The 27,943-nt window shown below is 41.3% G+C and overlaps 1 protein-coding gene across 8 annotated transcripts in view; it reads right to left on the bottom strand.

Moving 5' to 3' along the window:
* ZDHHC14 (zDHHC palmitoyltransferase 14) overlaps positions 1 to 27,943 on the bottom strand; it is a 213,507-nt gene that overhangs the window by 90,264 nt on the left and 95,300 nt on the right. For 7 of the 8 annotated variants that reach the window (XM_077283298.1, XM_077283302.1, XM_077283294.1 and 4 more), the window contains one exon: positions 14,893 to 15,030. The exons of the other annotated variant lie outside the window; for it this stretch is intronic. In XM_077283298.1, coding sequence (XP_077139413.1) covers positions 14,893 to 15,030 — 138 coding nt within the window. The remainder of the gene's footprint in view (positions 1 to 14,892; positions 15,031 to 27,943) is intronic. 8 annotated transcript variants of the gene reach the window in all.

Below are 27,943 nucleotides of genomic sequence, written 5' to 3'. Positions count from 1 at the left end.
TTGAGGGAGGGCAGCAAACGGCTCCAGAGCTTTGCCTCTCAGCCCTGGGGTCAGGTATCATGCCCATTGGTCTGTAGGCAGCTGGTACTGTCTGCAGGCTTTCTCAAAGGCCCGCAGAAAAGTGTCCCAAGTCCCCATCCTTTTCCATAACAGGAAAGTGATCGGGCCGGGGCTTCGGTATCTGAGTGCTGTTGGGCTCATGGCTGGACTGGGACGACACCTGCATTGGCAGTCGGGCTATCTGCAGCTGGTACTCCCACTCCACTTGCCGCTCAGCTCTCTCCTCCTCTTGGAATTGCAGGACCAGCTGCAGTCGTCTCTCTGCATTGTCTGCAGAGCATTGTTGCAGAGCCAGCTGCAGGCGGAGGTCCGCGCTTCCCTGGTTGCAAGTAGGGCCGCCATTCCGTGGTTGGACCTCTGCGGCAGCACCATTTTCGCTGGTGCCGGGATCTGCGGCCACTTTGTTCTGAGAGCGGTGTGCTTCGAATTGCACCAGTTCAGCGACCATTTGGTCTTTGGTTTTGCCTGCACAGCAATCTGCTGTGACAGGCACAAGGCCATAAGAGTGTCCTTGGAATGCTTCTTATAAAAGGTTTCCCCCAGCACAACCATCGTTGCCAAATAAAAGATAGGATAGAAAAACGAAGAGAAAGGGGAGGGGATGATTACCAGTACACACAATTGTCTCAGGACTAATAAACACGGAGTTCATTCTCCAAACTTATTTGTGCAGAGTCCTCGCAAGAACTTTGCAAGTTTTTAGTGAATGATTGCTCAAACCAAATCACTAATGCTCAAAGATCCCACCGCACTGCTGCCAATTTGTCATGATTCACACCGAGACCGTCACCCTTACGTCACGGATCGGGGTAACTTTAGGCCAACAGACGGCTATCACATGTGCAGGGGGGCTTATCCTAGTTATCCCTCCACTGCTACAATGTGAGGAAAAAAACACACACAAGGCTATTGACCTCTTAGTTTACAGCAGGGGCTTATTTTAGTTATCCCACTGCTATTCAATATACCACGAACTGCAGTGATTTATGTATATCTCGCTTTGCAGTTCCGCTTGAACTTTCAGCTCTCTGGCGTCCCCCTTACCCTCAGGTCAGATTAGGAACTGCACCTAAGGTAATTAGTCGCCAGAAAGGCTGTCTGCTATACTACTCCCACTCAGGCAGGAACAATAATTATCAACGCCGACGTCTCTACAACGACTCCCAAAGGCACAGAACAAAGGTATGCTGCCACCACCTTCGATTAAACGGGTTCGAAGATAACCCAAAACAGTAGCGTAATTCCCTTCAGAAGACTTAGGGTACGTTTTAGAACAGGAGAACGAAACTAGTATTTAGATATTTTACTCCGTTAAAAATCAAGGCATTGTTTACAAAAAGGCATATAAAGATGTTACAATATGAGACAATTGAAAATATGTACAAGGTAATTATAAAAATAACAGGGGTTAAATGAGAAATTAACACTTACGTGTGTTCAGGACATTGCAGGCAACCAGGCTAGTGGGCGGAGTTCCCATATGTCCCAGTTCATCAGGGCTAGCAGTCAGGGCTCTTCAGGTAAGACTCCTCAGGTAAGACTAACTGCTGGGGGCCTGGCAGAGACTTATAGCTCAGCCTGGTGACATCACTAAAAGGGCTGGCTTTCCCAGTCCGTCCTCTCTCTTCAAACTTACCAAATATAACTCTAATTCTTATAAGTCTCGTATTTTCGTTCCCAAACATGTCAGAATCATAACACACCCAGCATTCTTCTTATTTTACAATTGGCTTTCTAATGATACTAAATTCGGGCTCGTTGTGACACCCGATTCCGGAGAAATCTGTACTCTGTCGCTGTTTGAACCAGAGGCTCATGCTTACAGCGTTTGACAGATCCGCCGATGGACGTTAGCAATATGTATTTATTATTTTCCTAGCATAAATCGTTGGCCCAATATCTTACAATATTGGAACAAAGGACTTCATGGATTTTGGGAAATTCTATACCAGTTCTAGCTGATTGTAAATGGGAGGAGGGATGAGTAAGTTGCCCGGAGCCTGGAATTTACGGCTAGAGCAATAAAACCTTTTCTACATGTCCACATCTCAGCAAACACAAGCACAGAGAAGGGGGGTTTTTAGCCCGCAGCATGGGTCTGACAGGCAAAGCTACAAAATCATATTACATTTCATACAATATTGTGACACCTAGTATCTTTACGCTCTCTCTTTACTTTAACCCTCTCTGTCTGGAACAATGTCTTCACTAACGAGTTCAGGTACAATGCACCTGTCAAGTGCAGGCTAGAAAAATACCTAGATCATCTAATTTTCTCAATTTCAGTGCTCTAAAAGTGATCAGTGACCTTCATAGGGATGTAATAAGTAAATAAAAAGCCATTTATTTATCATTAAAGAAATAACTATAAAAGTACACACATTCACAACTCCTGCCAAATATCCCCCAGTTTTCAACACATTAAAAAGTAAATACACTGCTCAAAAAAATAAAGGCAACACTAAAATCCTACATCCTAGATATCAATGAATGAAATATTCCTGTAGTAAATCTTTATTCATTACATAGTGGAATGTGTAGAGAATAAAACCTAAAAATGACATAAATCACAACTAATATCCTATGGAGGCCTGGAGTTGGAATGATGCTCAAAATCAAAAGTGGAAAATGAAGTTACAGGCTGATCCAACGTCAGTGGAAATACCTCAAGACAACAAAATGATGCTCAGTAGTGTGTGTGGCCTCCATGTGCCTGTATGATCTCCCTACAACGCCTGGGCAGTGTCCTGAAGAGGTGGTGGATGGTCTCCTGAGGGATCTCCTCCCAGACCAGGACTAAAGAATCCGCCAACTCCTGGACAGTCTGTGGTGCAACATGACGTTGGTGGATGGTACTAGACATGATGTCCCAGATGTGTTCAATCGGATTCAGGTCTGGGGAATGGGCGGGCCAGTCCATAGCTTCAATGCCTTCATCTTGCAGGAACTGCTGACACTCCAGCCACATGAGGTCTGGCATTGTCCTGCATTAGGAGGAACCCAGGGCCAACCGCACCAGCATATGGTCTCACAAGGGGCCTGAGGTTCTCATCTCGGTAACTAATGGCAGTCAGGCTACCTCTGGCAAGCACATGGAGGAGTGTGCGGCCCTCCAAAAAACTGTCACTCCACACCATAACTGACCCACTGCCAAACCAGTCATGCTGAATGATGTTGCAGGCAGATCGCTCTCCACGACATCTCCAGACTCTGTCACGTCTGTCACATGTGCTCAGTGTGAACCTGCTGTCATCTGTGAAGAGCACAGGGCCCAGAGGCGTATTTGCCAATCCTGGTGTTCTGTAGCAAATGCAAAGCGTCCTGCACGGAGTTGGGCTGTGAGCACAACCCCCATCTGTGGACGACAGGCACTCAGACCATCCTCATGGAGTCGGTTTGTAACTGTTTGTGCAGACATGCACATTTGTGGCCTGCTGGAGGTCATTTTGCAGGGCTCTGGCAGTGCTCCCCCTGTTCCTCCTTGCACAAAGGCTAAGGTAGCGGTCCTGCGTTGTTGCCCTCCTACCGCCCCCTCCATGTCTCCTGGTGTACTGGCCTGTCTCCTGGTAGTGCCTCCAGCCTCTGGACACTACGCTGACAGACACAGCAACCTTCTTGCTACAGCTCGCATTGATGTGCCATTCTTGATGAGCTGCACTACCTGAGCCACTTGTGTGGGTTGTAGAGTCCGTCTCATGCTACGAGTGTGAAAGCACAACCAATATTCAAAAGTGACCAAAACATCACCCAGAAAGCATTGGTACTGAGGTGTGGTCCCTACCTGCACAACCACTCCTTTATTGAGTGTGTCTTGATAATTGCCAATAATTTCCATCTGGTGTCTATTCCATTTGCACAACAGCATGTGAAATTGATTGTCAAACACTGTTGCTTTTTAAGTGGACAGTTTAATTTCACAGACGTTTGATTTACTTGGATTTATATTCTGCTGTTTAAGTGTTCCCTTTATTTTTTTTAAAAGGCACCTAAAATAGTATTAGACACATGTTCATACAGAATTAGATGTTAAAGGTTCACCAGAACCCCCCCCCCCCCCCCCTTTTAACAGAGCAAAGAGCAAGAATTGCATATCATTTTTGCATGTTTCAGGCAGTTTGTATTATGACGTTTGTGACATTCATAATTAGAAAGTCTTCTGTGTCAGCTTTCCATGGTACAGGTGGTGCATCTCCTTTTGGAGTAGGTGGTAGAGGTGGATTTTCACTATCATCGTCTGGGCGGAGTCTTTTGAGCCGAAAAAGTTTTCATACTTCTCCTGCGTAGCTCTCCAAGCACTAGTTCATGGGCCAATTTATTCAGATAGGCTCTTCTACAAAGTGGTTGAAGCTGGTTTTCAAGGTAAATCGCTTGTTAATTTATACCACCCAAATTCAACATAATGAAAAATATGACCATTGGTCAATGCCTGGAGTTTCTGCTAACGCTGAAAGTTGAGCACATCTGATCAGCTGTATCAACACACCCTTTGGTTGCATTATAAAATGTAACTAATTCCGGGATTTTTTTGTGCCTCAGACCAAGGATCGATGGCATCATCATTATGAAGCATTGAGACAAGAATTACATTTTTCTTTTTGCGCGGCACATAGGAAATTAAAATCTTGCCATTATTGAATGGAAACTGCTGTACTCTGTACTGCTGTACTCTTTTCTCTCTTTCACATTTACAAACTGTGGAGGCAATTTTTTTATTTTTTCATACAGTACCTACATATGAAAGATTCTACATTTTCATATTTTCAGATAATCAATCAGATCACAATTTGAAAACCAACTGTCAGCTGTTATATTGCGACCCGATTCAAATAAGGGCTAAGCCATTCTTTTCACATCATCACTGAGTTTGTTGCTGACCTTCTGGATGTTGTCCTGCAAAAATTTCAAGGTTGGATTGGGTCTTCCTGGCATCAACAAGGGCATAAATTTTCGGTATTTGCTAGGCTTGAGGGAATATAATGATGCACATCTGACACGAAAACCAGGGAGTATTTTGTCAATAGTGACATTCTCCCCAGGGCAACAGCTTTTCTTACAGTTTTCAACAAATTTTTAGAATAAATCACAAATCAGAGCAAGTCATATGTTTTACGTTGGGTTCGGATAGTTCTGTCGTCAAACCGAAGGCAACGAATTAGAATCTTGAATCTTTTTAAATACCAAATTTTTCTATTCCATCACTATCTATACCCCAATTTCCTCCAAGCTTTGGCAATTTGCCCTATAAGCTCCTACAAAAGGTATAACAAACCCAAAAACAGCCATCCGTCAGTTCTATTTCACCTGTGGGCTTGATTCTGTTGCAGATGAACTTGTCCTTTATAATATCTATATATTGATTAGTGTATGTGACCATAGAGTCCAGAATGTCATCTGTGAATAAACTATTCCAGCATCCAGGTGCAGTTTTAGCAGTCCTTGCTGTTACTTTAAGCGTAGGAAGGTGAAGGAGAATGTTTTGAGGCTCCCTACATTTAGTTTGCTCCATTTGTTTTTATCTCTTCCCTTATAATATGTTTCTATATCGTCATCCTCATCACTCTCCCCATCTTGCTGTTTTCGAATGAATTTCATATACTTCCACCTCATCATGAGAATCACTCTCACCTCCTAAATCCTCATACAGTGTGGCGTCTTCATCATCTTCATCTAACAGCATCTTCACTTCAACATAAAGGGGTTTTGACAAATAAAATATAGCCTCTCCATTTCAGCAGATAATCTGAAGCAAAAGAGAGAATGTATGTTAGGGAACGATGTGCCTGAGACGCACACTTTCATTTGTAAGAAAACCTTACTTAATTCAAAGAAATATCCACAAACTAGGCACTATCCATAAAACAAGCCAAATTAATAATTGTGATGTGTAAAAACATAAAATTACCAACCTTATGTAGTGTGACGTGTTCGGGGAACAATGTGAGAAGCCAGCACAGTTATATCTGATCTCCTGAGTTTCTGCAGTACAACTGTGATATCAGATTTTGCAAAGCTTCAAGAGTCAGGAAGGTATTGGGGGGTGGAGGATTTCCTGACAATCTGGTGAGAGAAATGAAAGGAGATGTGCCTGACAGAGGGTTAATGTCCTGGTGGAATTGTTCACCTTGCTCTTCACTCACAGCTCCCAAATTTTCATTTAATTAGTCAAGGTGAGAATGGAGAAAATGCACTTTCAAACTCATCAGTCAACCTAAAGCTTGAAATGCTTTCAGCATTCGTCCTACTATGTTTTTGTAGTCAGGACAAACTAACAGCTATAACCCTTCTAATGTCTGATTCAACGAACACACCTTCCTTCAATTTTGCCTCAGAGGCTTAGAAACTTGGTGACCAAGTATTTGAAGCATTCCCCATCTCTTGGAAGTGATTATACAAATTGCTTCCTCAAGCCCTATCTTATGTGGAGAGGAGGTAGAACAACTTTATAGGGAGGTACAAAAGTTTCTCGGAGGACATTTTTTTTTACCGACTGAGCACCCTCGGCTGCCAACTGTCCACTGATTTTGTTGGTCTCGACTGTCCCACAGACACAGAAAACAAGGGTACTTGGTATACTCAGCTTGTTGCACGAGTAGCATGCACAAAACCTTCAACTTCCCACACACTTGCTAACTTGCAATTCCAAGTTCTCGCAGGTTTCCTTCAAGTGTACAGAATGACCTACAGGGATAGGAGCGTAAAAACAGTCGTTGTGGAGTAAAACCGCTGAGACTTTTTGAAGAATATATAAAAAGATGCCATTGCGCTGTATCATTGAATTTTGAATTGACCCATCAAACCTTCAACATCAATGCAATAAACCAACTTGTCTTCCTCGGCAAAGTAAGGAACTAACTTTTTTTCACAATGTCTGAATATGAAAAAAAACTCCCGGTAACATTAAATTCCTGCATTTGAGCCTTGATTCAAGTAACTTAGCGGCATCTTTGAGAAGATTCAAGTCTTACTTAATCCTTCACCTTCTCCTGGGGAAAAAAAAAATGGTCTTGTATCATCTTCAAAGTCATAACTCGATTTGTCATCAGGTTCAGGTATAATTCCACTTTCATCGGAGCTAGGTATTTAATCCAAGATAGCAGGGGCCTTGAGTACTGGTATATCTGTGCCATGGGGGATGGGGCGAATTGCTGAGAGAAGATTGGGTTATGAAATGAAATGCTTCCATTTGGAATTATACCCTTTCACATTGCATGAACAAAAGTAACAGTCATCACTATGGTTCTTTTGCTCTCGCCATACCACAGGAATCCCATAATGGAAAGCTTTTCTCTTAACCTTGAACCAATTTTGGGGGTCCTCAACACAGTTTCAAGATGTCATGAGGCACCCAATCTACCTCCAAGTTTTAGTCGAAGTATGCAAAGTATACTTTTTTCACAAAGTTTAATATTCTGCTTTTGATTTAACACCGGATATTCACCACAAGTGAAACAGAAATGGTCAGGCGAATTTACACACTTCCGCAAAGCCATAACGCTAATTTGGATACACATGGTTGATTAATGAAATTCAAATGCAAGTTTCTTGAAAGCATAAGGACCTTTCAGAATGTCACTAATCACCTGACTGCCACCAGCCAATCACGCAGTTCCTATTGATGTTACATAAGGAAAGAAAATAAGCTTCCTGCCGATGATTTACACCAGAGTTTGCAGAAGAACCTATAGGTTTGTGGCAAGTGCTGATGTTGAGGATTTTTCTATCAAAACACCAAAATACATGGAAATTATATTAAAATAAACAGCTATCATTGAACCACTCTGGGGAGTTCTCAAACGCACAGTTCATGCTCGACAGCCCAGGAATTTGAGGCTTTTTGACAAGAAGAGTGGGCAGCTTTACCATCTGAAAAAAATGAAGAACCTCATCCACAACTACCACAAAAGACTTCAAGCTGTCATTGATGTTAGAGAGGCAATACATGGTATTATGAAATGGGGTATGTGAACTTTTGGTCAATGTCATTTGAATGTTTTGGGTTGTCATTATGATTTAAAAACAAAAAATGCAGTAGTTTGACAATAATGGCTTCACCCAACCACTAGCATCGAGTGGAGAAAAAGTTTGGGCGTTATCATTCATATCCTCTGGGAAAAAAAAGGCCAAAGCAGCAAAAATTCTGCAAGGTTATGTAAAATAAATATATATATTATGTATACACATATACACGCAAATATAATATATATATATATATATATATATATATATATATATATATATATATATATATATATATATATATATATATATATATATATACGCACACACACACATTACACATACATATATGTATATACATATATATACACATATACATATATACACGCACAAACACACATATATCTATCTATCTTATTTCATTATTTGGCCTCCCCATGAACACCAATGCTATATTAGTAGAACACAAAGTGGGGTTTTGTCGTTAATTTAAGAGACCAATTAAAAACGAAGCCAATGTGGCCCACGGACTCCTACTCTAAATGCTGTGTAGAGATTTGTTGAGGAGCAGACCCCAATTCTATGTAGATGGACACATTACTTTATGAGACCATTGAACGGACTATCACCACACCTGATAATTGACAGGAGTGGATGCTGAATCCATCTTATGTTTAGAATAGTCCGACATTATACAAGTTGGTACGGAAAGTTTTCAAACCCCTTTAAATTTTTCACTGTTTCATTGCCGCCATTTGGTAAATTCAAAAATGTTCATTTGTTTTCTCATGAATCTACACTCTGCACCCCATCTTAACTGAAAAAAAAAAGGTAGACATTTTTGAAAATTTATTATAACAGAAAAACTGAAATATCACATGGTCATAAGTATTCAGACCCTTTGCTCAGTATTGAGTAGAAGCACCTTTTGAACTAGTACAGCCATGAGTCTTCTTGGGAATGATGCAACAAGTTTTTCACACCTGGATTTGGGGATCCTCTGCCATTCTTCCTTGCAGATCCTCTCCAGTTCCGTCAGGTTGGATGGTGAACGTTGGTGGACAGTCATTTTCAGGTTTCTCCAGAAATGCTCAATTGGGTTTAAATCAGGACTCTGGCCAGTCAAGAATGGTCACAGAGTTACGCTGAAGCCACGCCTTTGTTATTTTAGCTGTGTGCTTAGGGTCATTGTCGTGTTGGAAGGTGAACCTTTGGCCAAGACTGAGGTCCAAAGCACTCTGGAAGAGGTTTTTATCCAGGATCTCTCTGCACTTGGCCGCATTCATGTTTCCTTCAATGGCAACCAGTCGTCCTGTCCCTGCAACTGAAAAACACCCCCATAGCATGATGCTGTCACCACCATGTTTCACTGTTGGGATTGTATTGGGCAGGTGATGAGCAGTGCCTGGTTTTCTCCACACATGCCGCTTAGACTTATCATCAAAAAGGTCTATCCATCTCAGACCAGAGAATATTATTTCTCATAGTCTGGGAGTCCTTCATGTGCTTTTTTTTTTTTTAGCAAACTATGCAGGCTTTCATATATCTTGCACTGAGGAGAGGCTTCCATTGGGCCACTCTGCCATAAAGACCCGATTGGTGGAGGGCTACAGTGATAATTTCACAAAGTCAACTTTCTCCCATCTGCATCTCTGGAACTCAGCCACAGTGATATTGGGATTCTTCTTTACCCCTCTCACCAAGGCTCTTCTCCCCCACAATTGCTCAGTTTGGCTGGACGGCCAGGTCTAGGAAGACTTCTGGTGGTCCCAAACTTCTTCCATTTAAGGATTATAATTATAGAGGCCACTATATTTAAATGACTTTTAAAGACTTTCTGCAGCGCTGCTCCACAAATGGATTATTTTTAATTTGTGTAATTTTGCACTTTTTAGGTATATTGAATAGCTTATCCTTAAAAGGTGTTCTCCAGACTTGGGGTTCTGTTGTGTGAATATAAAAGTGGCTATTCTGAGTCCATATTGAAATATACAGAATGCATTCAGAGCATTGCAAAGTAGCATCACTGGTAATCCATTTACTGACAATGCTCATAGTGACACAATCTTAAGGACTGTTTACTCATTGTCTGAATGCCTTTACCTCACAAAGTTTCTCTATGTTTGTTATTGTAAAACATGAAGGTTTATTTAACCTCTGTCTGTGGTGAAGTTATCTAATCCTTGTGGCTTTTATATTCTAAAGGTACCGTTACACTAAACGACTTACCAACGATCACGACCAGCGATGCGATCGTTGGTAAGTCCTTGTGTGGTCGCTGGGGAGCTGTCACACAGACAGCTCTCTCCAGCGACCAACGATCAGGGGAACGACTTCGGCATCGTTGAAACTGTCCCCCTGCAGCACCCGGGTAACCAGGGTAAACATCGGGTTACTAAGCGCAGGGCCGCGCATAGTAACCCGATATATCCAAATAAAGTTCTGGACTTCTAGCTTCGACCAGCGATATCACAGCAGGATCCTGATCGCTGCTGCGTGTCAAACACAACGAGATCGCTATCCAGGACGCTGCAACATCACGGATCGCTGTCGTTCTCGTTGTAAAGTCGCTTAGTGTGAAGGTACCTTAAAGCTGTGTGCACACGTTGCTGATTTTTCGCAGTTTTTTGGCGATAAAAACGCTATAAAACAGCAAACAAAGAGCATACAATATGCATCCCATCATTTAGAATTAATTCCGCAATTTTTGTGCACGTGATGCGCTTTTTTCCGCGAAAAAAACACATCACTGTAAAAAACGCAGCGTGTTCATTAATTTTGCATTTTTTTTTGCGGATTTCCCACTATAAAATGCATTGGGAAATGTCCAGAAACGTGGCAAAAACGCATGCAGATTTCTTGCAGAAAATTTCAGGTTGTTCTCAGGAATTTTCTGCAAGAAATCCTGAACGTGTGCACATAGCCTAAGGGTTCATTGCCCATTGTTTGATGATTCCATGGTCTCTCTGTTTCATCCCATCTTGAAAGCTGGCCACTTGAATGGCAGGGTGAAACCATAGTTATACATAGTGCAAGTCACTATATAAGGCCAGAGAGACTGACTAAGAAGCATAAACTGGGGTACCTGTACACGTGTACAGTGTTGGGATTCCTGCAAAAGTGGGGACACCCGTGCAGTGTTGTTAATTTCCCAGGGGTTCCCGGTCTTGGTGTTGCTTCTGTAATTCCAGACTTATGAGGATTAAAAGCCTCTTGGTGACGAATGATCTGAGTATAAGTAGTTAATCAATATACCTATTTAATCTTTAAGATATACAAATTTTAAAAAAAAGTGTACGCAATCATACTATTCAATCATACTATTCCTTTAACCCCTTAATGACAGCCAATACGTCTTTTAACTGACCTGAGATATAAGAGAATAGCCTCCCCATGCAGGTGACAATCCAGCAGCTGTCGGCTGTACACTATAGCTGACAACTTGCTGCATCAGCCACAATCAGTGTTGCACCTTCCAAATCTGTTTAACCCCTTAGATGCTGCTGTCAATAGTGACTACATCCTTATAAATGGTTAGCAGTGTGGGGGCTTCCTCTTTATCCAAATTGGTGCCCTCAGATCATGATTGTGTGGTCCTGATGTTTGCCATGGCAATTCACAACCAAATAGCGGCCTTATAGTCTGACAGCTGGTGGAACCTGTTCAGAAGTTAGAGGCATTTAGGTGGTAAAAATACACATTTTCATTTCTGTCATACCACTTTGCATTAATTCCTGTAAAGCACCTGAAGGGTTAATAAACTACCTGACAGCAGTTTTCAGTATGTCAAGGGGTGCTGTTTTTAAAATGGTATCACGTTTGGGGGTTTCCCAACATATGGGACCCCTAAAGTCACTTCCAGCATGGATAAGTCCCTAAAAAAATAAATTTTGTAAATTTCCTTGAAAAAATGAAAAATTGCTGCTACATTTTTAAACCTCCTAAAATGCTAACAAAATAAAATAACATTTTACAAATGGTGCTGATGTAAAGCAGACATGTGGGAAATGTTATTTATTAATGGTTTGCTGTGGTATGACCATCTGGATTAAAGGGATAATTGTCATGAATCCCCAATGGCTAGGGATAGCACAGGACAAGCAAAGTACAAATAAATAACGGACGAGCTCTAGGGTGATGGAACCTGGACTGACCGCTGCCCTACGCCTGACAAACGCAACTAGAGATAGCCAGGGAGCGTGCCTACGTTGGTTCTAGACGCCACGCACCAGCCTAAGAGCTAACTAGTACTGCAGAGAAAATAAGACCTCACTTGCCTCCAGAGGAACGAACCCCAAAAGATATAGTTGCCCCCCACATGTATTGACGGTGAAATGAGAGGAAGGCACACACATAGAGATGATATATATAGCTTTAGCAAATTGAGGCCCGCTGTAAACTAGAAAGCAGAACGATACAAAAGGGGACTGAGCGGTCAGCAAAAAACCCTAATTAAAAAAACCATCCTGAGATTACAAGAACCCATGTGCCAACTCATGGCACATGGGGAGAACCTCAGTCCACTAGAGCTACCAGCTAGCATAAAGACATAATAAGCAAGCTGGACAAAAAACCAAACAACTGAAAATCAGCACTTAGCTTATCCTGAAAGATCTGGGAGCAGGTAGGCAGGAACCAAACAGAGCACATCTGAATACATTGATAGCCGGCAAGGGAATGACAGAAAGGCCAGGTAAAATAGGAAACACCCAGCCTCTGATGGACAGGTGGAAACCAAAGGCCGCAACCCACCAAAGTCACCCAGTACCAGCAGTAACCACCAGAGGGAGCCCACAAACAGAATCCACAACAGATAATCATTCAAATGTAGAAAATTGCTAATTTTTTAACATTTTTCTCAAATTTTTTATATTTTTTATAAATAAACACAAGACATATTGACTTAAATTTACCATTATCATAAAGTATAATGTGTCACGAAAAAACAATCTCAAAATCACTGGGATTTTTTAAGCGTTGCAGAGTTATTACCACATAAAGTGACACTGGTCAGATTTCAAAAATTTGGCTCCGTCACTAAGGGGCTAATTTTGTTCTCTGAAATAAAATTGTCTTATATCGCAAGTAGTAGACTTCTTTAAAGCCGTATCCGAACCTTCGTGTTAAAAAGGCAATACAGGTTCAAGTCTGCAATGAATGATTTCAGACCTGTGAATCCTCACAAAATGCAGTGTGCACACGGTTAGGATTCTCAAGTGTCGGAGGTGGGCAGGTGCGTGGCCGCAAGTATGTGATTTGCATATACACAGTCAAGTGCCGACTAGACATGTACAGCACCGCTCAATAGAAGTAAATTGAGAGGCCAGATATGTATGGTCGGAACATGTCCGATGTATGCAAGTCTCATACTTGTGGTCACTGCCTACTCCCAGCAAATGATCACATCATGCTCAAAGGATTCACATGTCCCAAGCCTGGACAACCCCTTTACTGAAATTACAACTCCTCAGCCATTCACCACCTTAAAATGGTCACAGATAAGAAAACTAACTAATGGGTAAAGATGGTTTTCAAGAATGAGGCTGGGGCCACACAGTGACTTGATGAACACAGGTCTTTTAGCCAAAGCTCATTGTATGCTACATGGCAGCATAAAGCAAGAGAATTGTGTCACATTGAGAGACACTGCAAGGTATCAGGACCACAAAAAGCTAGTCACACAAAAAAAAAAAGATACAACTGGTTCCGACTTTTTGCAAATAGTAAAGCAACCCCATTCACTAGCACTATAATGTGATGCAGAGCGGCATATAGCCATTATTGGTTGAATGTTGTGTGTCATGGCTAAAACGCAACTTTAGACCACTGAAATCCCGCAGACTGAGAGGAAAGTGTTTTGGGCCAAACAGAGCAAGTAAATAGCAAAGCATTCAAATTGTTTGACTACAAGGAGTCTGAAAATGCCCAAGTCATTGATTAGGACGGTATTGCTTGCATTGTTTCTAATTTACAAAATATAAACCCTTTAATTTTTTTTTTTTTAAATAGTTTATATCCCACTAGACAAGCCTTTTAAGCTGCCCATGAAATAGGGTTTGTCTTTTAGGGTGCTTTCACACTGCCTTATGGCATCCGTTTGTTGGTCCCATCGGGGCTCAAGTCCGAACCCCCTGCAAAATGGAATTCTGGCTTATGCGCAGACAGGGCCATGTACTATAATGGTGCCGACAGGGTGAACATATGGTGCCATCACGCATCATTTTCGGGAGTGTACACCTACAGGAGACAAACACCCAGATGCAGTCGAGGAAGTCTTAATGCCCACCTCCAGTAGGCGTATATACCCGAAAATGATGCACGACATAGCACACGTTCACTGTCAGCACCATGATAGTCTATAAGTTAACATTAATCCATTTTTACACTAAAATAAAATGGGCAATAGAACAAGCACTTTTCATTTTACATGTGGTTTGAAACAATTCTATTACATATGTTTTGCAAATATGTAATTTTCAGTATTTTATGCCCAGACTGCTCAATGCTTAATTTCACAAGTAATTTATGTTGGGTGTAGACAACATTAAAATAAATTAAAATGTTATTAGTACTTTAAAGAAAAGTAGGTCAACTGGCTCAAGTCTACTCTTAAAACACAATGCGCTAATCAGGAGGGATACAAGTTAAAAAGGCAAAACCCTTCTACTTCTACTTCCTTAACTTAATTTCCAGAGATTAATGAAGCTATGGAATGAATCATAAGACTGGAAAAACCAACTGCTGTTCTTAGTGCGGTTATAATAGTGGTACCAAAATAACACGCAAGCTTCCACATGCAGCAAAATAAAATACACCGAAAATTGAGATGAAAGTACATCTAAATAAATCAAAATATGGCTTCCCTCGCATACTTACGAAGTATAATGTGCGTGATAACGAATGCAAATATAAAGACTGTCAGAAATGACAGCGACAAAATGAACATGTAAAAAAATCTGTAGTTTCTTTTCCCCACGCAGTTCCCCACCCAGGGACAGTGGTGATCAAAGCGCTCTGAAATGAGAGGCAAAAACAAAAACATATATGGCATAGAATTAATCATCTATACATCTAAGAAATAACATGCATGAATGCTATTGTGATCATGACAGTTACTGAAGGGTCATTTTGCACAGAATGTGGCAATTACAAGGGTATGTGCACAGGTTGAGTATTAGCAGTACATGCAGCAGAAATTTCTGCACAAAAAAAAAATGAATTCCTGGCAGTGAAAATGCTTACCAAAATAATTCAGTGTTTTTTATTTTCCTAGTCAACATAATTCACAAAAATCACTGAAAGAATTGACATGCAGATTTGGAAGGGGGGAGAATTTAATTTAATGGTACAAATCTTCAAGAAAAGTATAAGCAGATTGTAAAAGATTTCAGAAATCTCATTCATTTGCAGCTACAGTGAACTGAAACAATTCGATACAGAAATTTTAGCTGCAAGTGCTAAACATGTGCACATACCCCAAATGTATTATAGATATTTACATGTTTTGCTCCAACTACTAACAGCTCCATAGTTAGTGGTGTAACAAATGCATTTCAAACCACTGTTAGACAATTAATGCACCAAAGATCAATAGAGAAGATAAAAGGGTGGGTGATCATTCCAGTTTTGGGTTTTTTGCCACAACTTCTCAAAATATCAAGAAAAAAAACAACAACATTAGAAGATTATATCAGTGCAGTAAAGCACAATGGTTTTAGACAGGTGTGGAAAAACGCGCAGAATAAAAATTACATAAAAATACTTGATGTGACCACTCTTCCATTTAAAACAGCATCAGTTCTTCTAAGTAGACTTGCAAAGCCAGGGATTTTGTAGGATTATATTCAGGTGTATGAGTAACAAGTATTCCAAACAGATGATGAAGTTCATTTTCAGGTGTAAGGTTGAAACCCTCATTAACTGAAACATCTGTGTAGGATGCTTAAAACAGGTGAAGAACATTCAAATTCTGACACAAAAATTAGGTTGTAATAGACAGTTTATGTCACAGGTCATCAGTCATGGCAAGACTGAGTATAAGCAATAAGATGCAAGGTAGTTCTACTGCATCAGCAAGGTCTCAGCAAGCAAAGATTTCACAGCAAACTGGAGATTCAAGTTGTGCTGTTCAAGCTCTTGATGAAACACAACGAAATGGACAACAATGAAGACCCTAGATGCAGATGGCCATAATTTATCAAGACTGGAATTGTTCACGCTGATATTGATGATGTGTGCTGCAGTCGGACACTCCTGATTCATTAGGAAGAGAAGCAATCCTTGCTGGAGTATAATTTGTAGCATGGAGAACGCTGCAGGTCATAAATTTGTCCCAATTCTGCCTGAGTTGTTGGAACTGGACAAATAGCGTAACAAAACCAGATGTTGAGAACTTTCAGCGTACCTTGAGGAGCACCAAAATATTGCAACATTTATAAGCTACTTATCCCAGAATCCTTACCTAAAAGTGTAGCATTAATCTGGCTCAAGAAGAGGAAATTTAGTATAGCAGATAAATGACATATACCGTATATACTCGAGTATAAGCCGACCCTAGTATAAGCCGAGACCCCTAATTTTGCCCCAAAGAACTGGGAAAACGTATTGACTCGAGTATAAGCTTAGGGTGGGAAGAGCAGCAGCTACTGGTAAATTTAAAAAAATAAAAATAGATACCAATAAAAGTAAAATTAATTGAGACATCAGTGTTATTGATTTGATTGTTGTTTACTTTAATGAGCAGTACCACGTGACCGCTGAACACAGGAAGAGCTGCAGGCGCCAGAGACCATTGGAGAAGCAGGGACCTGCAGAGACCGCGCCATGAGCAGGTGAGTATGATGTGACAGCCGCCACTCCCCCTCCCCCGCCGACCCCCTTGGACAATGACTGCAGTAAAAGCAGAGAGGGGCACTTTTAGCCTAAAATAATGGGCTGAAAATCTCGGCTTATACTCGAGTATATATAGTACTTATTTTGCTTCAAAACTGAAGATGTCCACCAGTGTCATCAGCTCAGTACTGATAGAAACCAGATCAAGCTACACCCATCTACTGTTTGGAGAAGTCTAAAGAAAAGTAATCTTCAAGGAAGAAATGCAGTGAAAAAGCCATGGAAACAAGGCCAAGCAATTCAGCTACGCACAAATTCATACCAACTAGGGTGCCCACGAAAATTGCAGCAGGGGCTCGAGACTGGTGAGTTAATACATTAACCCCTTAACCCCCGAGGGTGGTTTGCACGTTAATGATCGGGCCAATTTTTACAATTCTGACCACTGTCCCTTTATGAGGTAATAACTCTAGAACGCTTCAACGGATCCTGGCGATTCTGAGACTTTTTTCGTGACATTGTACTTTACATTAGTCGTAAAATTTCTTTGATATAACTTGCGTTTGTGTAAAAAAAATTAAATTTTGCCAAAATTTGGAAAAATTAGTAATTTTCAAACTTTGACTTTTTATGCCCTTAAGGCTTCTTTTACACTTACAGTGTTTTTTGCAGGCCGTTATTGCGGGCCTTCTTTGCAAGCTGTATTGTCGCAATTTTCACGGTCTGCCGCAATAAGGGACCACAAAAAACTTGCTGATCGACGTTTTTCGGGTTTCCAATACTCTGGCAAAAGTATTGGGGAAAAAACAGCGATCCGCAAAACTGGAAGTCACGGTGAACCGCAAAGACAACTTCCGTGATTTTTATGGCCCCATTGATTTTCAATGGGGGTCGTGTCCATAAGCCGTGAAAAATATTGAGCAGGCTCGATATTTTTTCACGGCCAAACAACACTCCGTGGAATTATTGCAGCCCCTTAGAAATCTATTGGGGCCGCAAAAACGGGACACAAAACCACGGTAAGTGAGAAAGAAGCCTAAAACAGAGAAATATGTCACAAAATAGAAAATAAACAACATTTTTCACATGTCTACTTTACATCAGCACAATTTTGGAAACAATTTTTTTGTTAGGACATTATAAGGGTTAAAAGTTGACCAGCGATTACTCATTTTTACAACAAAATTAACAAAACCTTTTTTTTTTTTTTCGCTTCAGGGACCACCTTGCAAGTGACACCATTCTAAATACTACACCCCTTTAAGCTGATCAAAACCACATTCAAGAAGTTTATTAACACTTCAGGTGCTTCATAAATTAATGGAATATGAAAGGAAAAAAAAAATCACATTTAACTTTTTTTTTCACTAAAATGTAGCTTTAGATGTTTTTTTTTCACAAGGGTAACAAAAAAAAATGATGCCCCAAATGTATAATACAGTTTCTCCTGAACATGTTAATACCCAATATATGGGGAAAAACACTGTTTAGGCGCGCATGGCAGAGCTCAGAAGAGGAGGAGCGCTGTTTGACTTTTTCAACGCAAAATTGGTTGGAATTGAGAACGGACGCCATGTCGCGTTTGGAGAGCCCCCGATGTGCCTAAAGAGTGGAAACCCCCCACAAGTGACCCCATTTTGGAAACTAGACCCCCAAGGAACTTAGCTAGATGTGTGGTGAGCACTTTGAACCATCAAGTGTTTCACTAAAGTTTATAACGCCTGGGCGTGAAAATAAAACATAATTTTTCTTCCACAAAAAATATCTTTTAGTCCCAATTTTTTATTTTCCCAATTGTAACAGGAGAAATTGGACCTCAAAAGTTGTTGTACAATTTGTCCTGAGTATGCTGATACCCAATATGTGAGAGAAACCTACTGTTTGGGCACACATCAGGGCTCGGAAGGGAAGTAGTGACTTTTTGGAATGCAGACTTTGATGGAATGGTCTGCGGGTGTCATGTTGCGTTTGAAGAGCCCGATTTGTGTGGGTTTTTTTTTTTTTTTTTACTGCTTTGACACAAGTGACCTTATTTTGGAAACTAGACCCCTTAAGGAACTAATCTAGATGTGCCTAACCAGTGGAAATGCCACCTCAGGAAGGATTGGGGTCTGCTCCTTCCTGAGTGCCAAATATCAGGGACTTAATCACTACCTCCTGGAAGTGGAGGTACGACATAACAGTCTGGCCTTAACATCGTGACAGCAGGAAAGCGTTGAGCATTGCCATCTGTTAGATGTGCGTGGCCAGCATTTTGTACCACACCTAGGCCTTTCTCAAAGCACTGTACGGTTGGAGTTGATCAGAGAGATCAACGCCCCCCCCCCCATGTTTTTGTTGCACCCCAGTACACAGGTCAGTTTGCTGACCTGTGCAGGGGTACCTCATACAGTGCCGAGGGCGCGGTCATCACCATGTATTGTGGTCAAGAAAAATACATCCCTCTTGTCCTTGTACTTAACCACCAGCAGGTGGTCGCTACATTGGGCTCTGCTGTCACCCCTTCTGAGCATCTGCACAAGTAGTGTTTTTGGGAGGACTCTCTGATTTTTGCAGACAGTACTGCAGGCTGCGGTACCTCGCGCAGAGAGGGATCTGAAGAGTGGGATGCTGGTATAAAAGTTATCCATGTAGAGGTGATAAACATTATCCAGCAGTAGGTGCACCAAATCTCACACAATTTTCCCACTCACTCCCAGGACAGGGGGGATTTCAGGGTTCAATCCGAGTGTCCTGCCCTTCGTAAACTGTAAACCTGTAGGTGTACCCTGAGGTACTCTCACACAGCTTATAGAGTAATTCCATACCTGGCCCTCTTGCTGGGCAGGTACTGACGGAATCTGAGCGTTCCCTTACAATGAACTAAAAACTCATCCACGCAGATGTCCCTTAGGGGCACGTACACTTCTGCAAACTTTTTGTTGAAGTGTTCGATGACCGGACGAATTTTTAACAGTTGGTCAAAGTTGGGGTCATCTAATGGGGGACTCTGTGCATTATCGGTATAATGCGTGAATTTGTGGATGGCCTCAAAAAGTGTCCGTGCCATGACCATTCGGAACACTGGAGTAATGTATAAAACATTAACACTCTAATATTGACGAAGTTCTGGCTTCTTCAGGATCCCCATGTGAAGGACCAGGCCCCAAAAATGCATAATTTTAACTGTGTCTACAGGAGACCAGTTACAAAATGATGAACTGGGGTTTTGTGACAAAAATTGATGAGCATATAAATTAGTTTGGCCCACCATGAGGTTAACAAAACTCTCAGACAAAGACTTTGAAAAAGTCTAGTTTTGTGAGTCCAGTGGTGTCAAACTTGATTGCGGTTTCTGCCACAAAATCAGGAAACAGTGTTTCATACGGGGTCCGTAGTGGGGTGTGCTGGTTCATCTTCTGTCCTGGGACATGTGCTTGGTGGTTCAGTAGGATCTGAGGAGGAAAATGAGGAGAAAGAAAGACGAATCTGAAAAATAAAGAAATGTGGGGTTCTCGCTATCAGTGTTGAAGGCAAGGAGAGCATATGCCTCCTCCACTGAATAGCGTTGATGGGACGAACGGATTGACTTTTTTATGAATACGGTGATTGTGTCAGTACTTTATTTTTAGTTAAAAAATAAAATAAAAAAAGCGACCAGGGGAAAAAAAAAGTCAGTGAAAAGCGTAAAACAGCGGGCACGAGCTCTGATGAGTGAACTGCGTCACTAATCAAAGCTCAGCGGCTGCTGGATGTGCGCACAGGGGTGACACAAAGGGGGAGTGAAAAAGAAAAGTGGAAAACAGCGAGCACTAGTGTTGATCGATGAACTGCGTCACCAATCAATGCTCGTCGGCTGCTAAATGTGCGCATGGAGGCGGCGCAAAGGGGGGTGGATGAAGAGAGATCGGGCAGGGATTAGGGATCAAAACACTTTGGGTACGTTTCCAAGTTCAGTATTAGCAGCGCATGTCCGCTCCTTCCGAAGTGCTGCCGGATATTGTACGCCACGTGATTGCGCATTTGTTCATTGAACCATGCGGAGTCACCGCATCCTACACTTTGGACTGTGATATTTATCTTGCAGAGACTGAGAGTCTCCGCAAAATAATAGAGACACATGCTGCGGTCTTGAAAGATGCGCCACATGGGTGTATACGCAGGGATGCCGTAGGCGTGTCTGCACGAATAGTGGAGATGGAATTTCATAACATCCCATCCACTATGCTATAACATCTGGCCACTGCAGATTGGACGCTGCAGATGTGTGCAGCACCCAATCTGCAACGTTTACTGACCATGGAAAAATATAGCTACAGTTGTCTCTTCTTCTGTGAGGTCGTCTTTCTTCTCTGTTCTTAACCAGGGAGCTATAGATATATCTGTCTATCGATATCGAGTGCCGGCGGCAGTGCCGGGTATTGAGGTGTGAGACTAGTGCGAGTTTCTCGCAAGTGTGACCCCAGCCTTAAACGCAATATCGGTTTAATTTAAAAAAAATGGGGGGAAAAAATTGCATGGGCTCCCGTGCAATTTTTAAGTCCAGAGTTGGAAATCAGGCGACTAGGGGCAAGTGTTTATAGCCTGGGAAGGGGTAATACCCATGGATCTTCCCAGGCTATGAATATCAGCCCACAGCTGTCTACGTAGCCGTTACTGGCTATTAAAATAATTTATAGCCAGAAAGTCTACGCATACAGCGGCTGATATTCATAGCCTAGAGGGGCCATGGATATTGCCCCCCCCCCCCCCTGGCTACTAATGCCTGCACCCAGCTGCCCCAGAAATGGCGCATCTGTAAGGTGTGCCAAATCCGGCACTTAGCGCCTCTCTTCCCACTGCCCTGTAGCAGTGGCATATGGGGTAATAAGGGGTTAATGTCACCTTTGTATTATAAGGTGACATCAAGCCTGGTTAGTAATGGAGAGGCATCAATAAGACACCTATCCATTACTAATCCTATATTAGTGAAAGGGTTAAAAAATACACAGCCAGAAGTATTTTAATATTCTTAATTTCACCATACTTACAACCACACCTAATTCCCCAAAGCCATCGATCAACTGCAAAAAATAAAAAAATAATAAACCAACTGTATACTCCCTTGTCCAACGCAGTCCAATTAATAACGAGTGTTCCACGATGATCTCCCCTATAGAACAGTGACATCCTGTTTTATTCCAGGAGAATCGAGGGCTTCAGGGACTAGGTGATTGGTAAGTATGTACTCTATGTTATGTGTTGTATGTTATGTGTATGTACTGTATGTTTTTTTTCACTATAGAACACAGCCATTGTCTGATGGGGCTACTTTCCCATCATCGGCAATGCTGTCACTGGGAGCATTTATTGCCGGATGGGAGTAGTAGTTCCATCAGACAATGGCTTCTTACACAGACCCGCACACACACAGGGACACATGCACAAACAAGCACACACAGAGCCGCGCACACCCGCACAGATTCACGCAGACACTGGCGCACACACATAGCTCCGCCCACACACTCCCTCTTTTTTACATTGGCGGTTTTGCTGCGGATGTGCCTGACACAATGGAAGTCAATGGGTGCAGAAACGCTGCAGATCCGCACAATGAATTGACATGCTGCGGGAACAAAAAATGCAGCGAATCCGCAAGGATTTTTCCGCAGCATATGCACAGCATTTTTGTATTTCCCATTAACACATTGTGTGAACAACGCACTGCGGATCTGAGGCAATTCCGCACGTCCAAAAATGCTGCAGAAACGCATCAAAATCTGCAATGTGTGCACATACCCTAATGCTTCTTCCCCAGCGCAGATGCGTGTCACATGGATGACATCCATGTGTTATGTGTATGCATGTGCACGGGTCGTTTTATGGCCCGTCCTGACATTAAAAAAAATGAACATGTCAGCGTGTCTTGCCCATGGACACATGGGTCCGTGGAAACATACTGACATGTGCACAGACCCATTTACTTGAATAGGCACTGTATAGTCACATATGGGGTATTGCCACATTCAGTAGAAATTGTGGGACAAATTTTGGTGCCATTTTTACCCACTTGTGTGAAAATGTAAAATCTTTGGCTAAAACAAAATTGTGGTGGTAAAAACTTAGTTATTTTGTCCTCACTGCCCAATAGTATAAAATTCTGCAACACACCCATGGTGTCAATATGATCACTGCACCCCTAGATGAATTCACCAAGAGGTGTAGTTCATAAAATGGGGACACTTATGGGGAGTTATGCTGTTTTGGAACCTCTTGGGCTATCCCAGTGGGTCATGGCACCTACAAACCATAAAAGTAAAATCCGAGCTCCTTCCCTTCCGAGATCTGCCATGCGCCCCAAACAGTGGTTTACCACCACATATGGGGTATCAGCGTACTCAGTACAAATTGGACAACAACTTTGAGTCCAGTTTCTCCTGTTACCCTTGGTAAAATAAAAAATTGGGGGCAAAAACATTTTTGTGAAAAAAAAATGATTTTTTATTTTTACGGCTCAACGTTATAAACTTCTGTGAAGCACTTGGGGGTTTAAAGTGCTCACTACATATCTAAATAAGTTCCTTGGGGGGTCTAGTTTCCAAAATTGTGTCATTTGTCAGGTGTTTCCACTGTTTATGCACATCAGGGGCTCTGCAAACGCGACATGGCGTCAGATATCAATTCCAGCCAATTTTGCATTGAAAAAGTCAAACGGCGCTCCTTCCCTTCTGAGCTCTGCCATGCGCCCAAACAGTAGTTTACCTGCACTTATTGAGTATCAGCGTACTCAGGACAAATTGCATAACCACTTCTGGGGTCCAATTTCTCCTGTTACCCTTGGTAACAAAAAAAAATTTGGTCCGATTTGAATTTTTTGTGAAAAAAAGTTAAATGTTCAGTTTAAAAAAAAAAAAAAAAAAAAAAATCATTCCAAAAATTCCTGTGAAGCACCTGAACGGTTAATAAACATCTTGGATGTAGTTTTGAGCACCTTGAGGGGGGGCAGTTTTTAGAATGGTGTCACTTTTGAGTATTTTCTGTCACATAGACCCTCAAAGTGACTTCAAATGTGAGGTGGTCCCTAAAAAAAACAAATGGAGTAAAAATGACAAATCGCTGTTTACCTTTTAACCCTTATAACTTCCTAACAAAAAAAAAAAAAATTGGTTCCAATATTCGGCTGATGTAAAGTAGACATGTGGGAAATGTTACTTAAGTATTTTGTGTGACATATCTCTGATTTAAGGGCATGAAAATTCAAAGCTGAAAAAATGTGAAATTTTCGCCAAATATCTTTTATTCACAAATAATCGCAAGTCATATCAAAGAAATTTTATCACTAACATGAAGTACAATATGTCACGAAAAAATATTGTCATAATCACCGGGATCCATTGAAGCATTTCAGAGTTATAACCTCAAAGGAACAGTGGTCAGAATTGAAAAAATTGGCTTGGTCATTAATATGCAAACCACCCTCGGGGGTTAAGTGGTTAATGGCGTCCTCAGTCAAGACAAATACAGGCAGATGTTTAACAAACAGGCAATACCACTGATTTGATTGACACTTGTTTATTTACTCTGCGTTTAGTTAAAGTAGCACTTCCATCAAAATTTTTATTTTCTTAATATATTGCAATCATTATCCAATTGCTCATTTTGCCTTTCTACCTAGTTAATTCTTCGATTTTCTATTAAGTCTGACATCACGTGAAAAACTGAGTAGCGGAATCCTTCCATGCTGTCTGTATAATCAGGAGATCAATTTTCCCTTTATGAGTCACTGGTAGGGGGGAGCAGGCAGAAGGGTCAACAGTGGAAGAGGAGGGGGGTTAAATGAGGGAACAATAGACTTTCTATTTCTACATAGAGCAGAGAAAAGAAGAATTTACTGGGTAGAAAGGCAAATTGTGCAATTGTAAGTACACAGGGCTATATATGATATGATGATTGTAATATAGTAAGAAGATAAAATTCATAATGGAAGTGCCTCTTTGACAAAAATAAAATAAACTATTTTTACTTAGCAGCATTTTTCACCACCTGCCTAAAACGTTTGCACAGTACTGTATGTATGCAACTGTACTTGAAAAATTGACTCTGAAGGGTTCACAAATTTTATTCACAAGTGACAAAACCACATAAGGTCGTGTGCGAAAAGCTTAAGTAGATTGAGAACCAAATCAAACAAGCAAATAAAAATTAAACTTGTAATTTTATTATTGAGAAAAATAATCCAATATCACATATCTAAGTGACAAAAGTATGAATTTATAGGATTAACAATCTGATAGATAAATTATAGTGGTGTTTTCAAGCCATGAGAGGATAATCATGTGTGACTGGGTGAAGAGTTATTTAACCCCTTCATGACTCAGCCTATTTTGACCTTAATGACCTGGCCATTTTTTGCAATTCTGACCAGTGTCCCTTTATGAGGTAACTCTGGAACGCTTCAACGGATCCTAGCGATTAGGAGATTGTTTTTCGTGACATATTGGGGTTCATGTTAGTAGTAAATTTAGGTCAATAATTTTTGCGTTTATTTGTGAAAAAAATCAGAAATTTGGCGAAAATTTCGCAATTTTTGCATTTTCGAATTTTGAATTTTTATTTTGTTAAACCAGAGTTATGTGACACAAAATAGTTAATAAATAACATTACCCACATGTCTACTTTACATCAGCACAATTTTGGAAACAATTTTTTTTTTTTTTTTGCAAGGAAGTTATAAGGGTTAAAATTTGACCAGAGATTTCTCATTTTTACAACAAAATTTACAAAACAATTTTTTTATTTTAGGGACCACCTCACATTTGAAGTTAGTTTGAGGGGTCTATCTGGCTGAAAATACCCAAAAGTGACACCATTCTAAAAACTGCACCCCTCAAGGTGCTCAAAATCACATTCAAGAAGTTTATTAACCCTTCAGGTGCTTCACAGCAGCAGAAGCAACATGGAAGGAAAAAATGAACATTTAACTTTTTAGTCACAAAAATGATCTTTTAGCAACAATTTTTTTTATTTCCCCAAGGGTAAAAGGAGAAACTGGACCCCAAAACTTATTGTACAATTTGTCCTGAGTACGGCGATACCCCATTTGGGCAGGGGGGGAACCACTGTTTGGGTGCACGACTGGGCTCGGAAGGGATGGAGCACCATTTGACTTTTTGAATGAAACATTTACTCCAATCTTTAGCAGACACCATGTCAGGTTTGGAGAGCCCCTGTGTGCCTAAACATTGGATCTCCCCAACAAATCACCCCATTTTGGAAACTAGACCCCCCCAAGGAACTTATCTAGATGTATAGTGGGCACTTTGAACCCCCAGGTGCTTCACAAATTGATCCGTAAAAATGAAAAAGTACTTTTTTTTCACAAAAAAATTTTTAGCCTCATTTTTTTTCATTTTTACATGAGCAACAGGATAAAATGGATCTTAAAATTTGTTGGGCAATTTCTCCTGAGTACACCGATATTTCAGAAACCACTATTTGGGCACACGGCAAGGCTCGGAAGGGAAGGAGAGCCATTTGACTTTTTGAATGAAAAATTACCTCCAATTGTTAGCGGACACCATGTCGCGTTTGGAGAGCCCCTGTGTGCCTAAACATTGGAGCTCCCCGAAAAGTGACCCCACTTTGGAAACTAGACCTCCCAAGGAACTAATCTGGATGTGCAAGGAGCACTTTGACACCCCAAGTGCTTCACATAAGTTTATAACGCAGAGCCATGAAAATAAAAAATCATTTTTCTTTCCTCAAAAATTATTTTTTAGCCCGCAATTTTTTATTTTCACAAGGGTAACAGGAGAAATTGGACCCCAAAAGTTGTTGTCCAGTTTGTCCTGAGTACGCTGATACCCCATATGTGTGGGTAAACCACTGTTTGGGCACACATCAGGGCTCAGAAGGGAAGTAGTGATGTTTTGGAATGCAGACTTTGAAGGAATGGTCTGCGGGCGTCACGTTGCGTTTGCATAGCCCCTGATGTGCCTAAACAGTAGAAACCCCCCACAAGTGACCCCATTTTGGAAACTAGACCCCCCAAGGAACTTACCTAGATGTGTGGTGAGCACTTTGAACTCCCAAGTGCTTCACTGAAGTTTATAACGCAGAGCCGTGAAAATAAAAAAATATTTTTTTTCCACAAAAATAAGTTTAGCCCCCCATTTTTTTATTTTCCCAAGGGTAACAGGAGAAATTAGACCCCCAAAGTTGTTGTGCAATTTGTCCTGAGTACGCGGATAACCCATATGTTTGGGTAAACCACTGTTTGGGTGCACGTTGGGGCTCGGAAGGGGGGGAGCCCCATTTGACTTTTTGAACGCAAGATTGGCTGAAAATCAATGGTGGCACCATGTCACGTTTGGAGAGCCCTGATGTGCCTAAACAGTGGAAACCCCTCAATTCTAACTCCAACACTAGCCCCAACACACCCCTAACCATAACCCTAACCACAAGCCTAACCCTAAACCCAACACACCCCGAACCCTATTTCCAACCCATACTCTTAATTCCAACCCTAAGGGCTCATTTCCACTTGCAAGAGAAAAAACGGTCCGTAATCTGGACCGAAAAAACGTATTTAGCGTATGCGATTGTCATGCGAGTGTTATGCGATTTTTAATCGCACCATCCGTTTTACATCCGTATGACATCCGTATGCAATCCGTTTTTTTTCTCTGCAACTATTTTAATACAGTCATTTACAGGACCATTTACAGTGTTCTATGCCACCGAATGGTAATGTATCCGTAAAAAAACGGACGGAATACAGATGGTCCGTATTCCATGCGTTTTTTTCTCGCACCCATTGACTTGCATTGGCGAGTCTCGTCTGAGACTCGCAGCAAATCGCAGCATCCTGCGATTTTTTTCTCAGTCCGATTTCGGCTGAGAGAAAAAATCGCAAATGAAAAGACACCTATTGACTAACATTGGTCCGAGTGCAATCCGATTTTTTATCGGATTGCACTCGTCCGTTTTTCTCGCAAGTGGAAATGAGCCCTAATCCTAAGGCTATGTGCCCACGTTGCGGATTCGTGAGGATTTTTCCGCACAGTTTTTGAAAAATCCGCAGGTAAAGCGCACTGCGTTTTGCCTGCGGATTTACCACGGATTTCCAGTGTTTTTT

The sequence above is a fragment of the Ranitomeya variabilis genome, chromosome 2 (genome assembly GCF_051348905.1).
Source record: "Ranitomeya variabilis isolate aRanVar5 chromosome 2, aRanVar5.hap1, whole genome shotgun sequence".
In the NCBI taxonomy this organism is placed as follows: Eukaryota; Metazoa; Chordata; class Amphibia; order Anura; family Dendrobatidae; genus Ranitomeya; species Ranitomeya variabilis.
The sequence above is the reverse complement of the archived record's forward strand: the minus strand, read 5'-3'. Positions and strand labels throughout refer to the sequence as shown.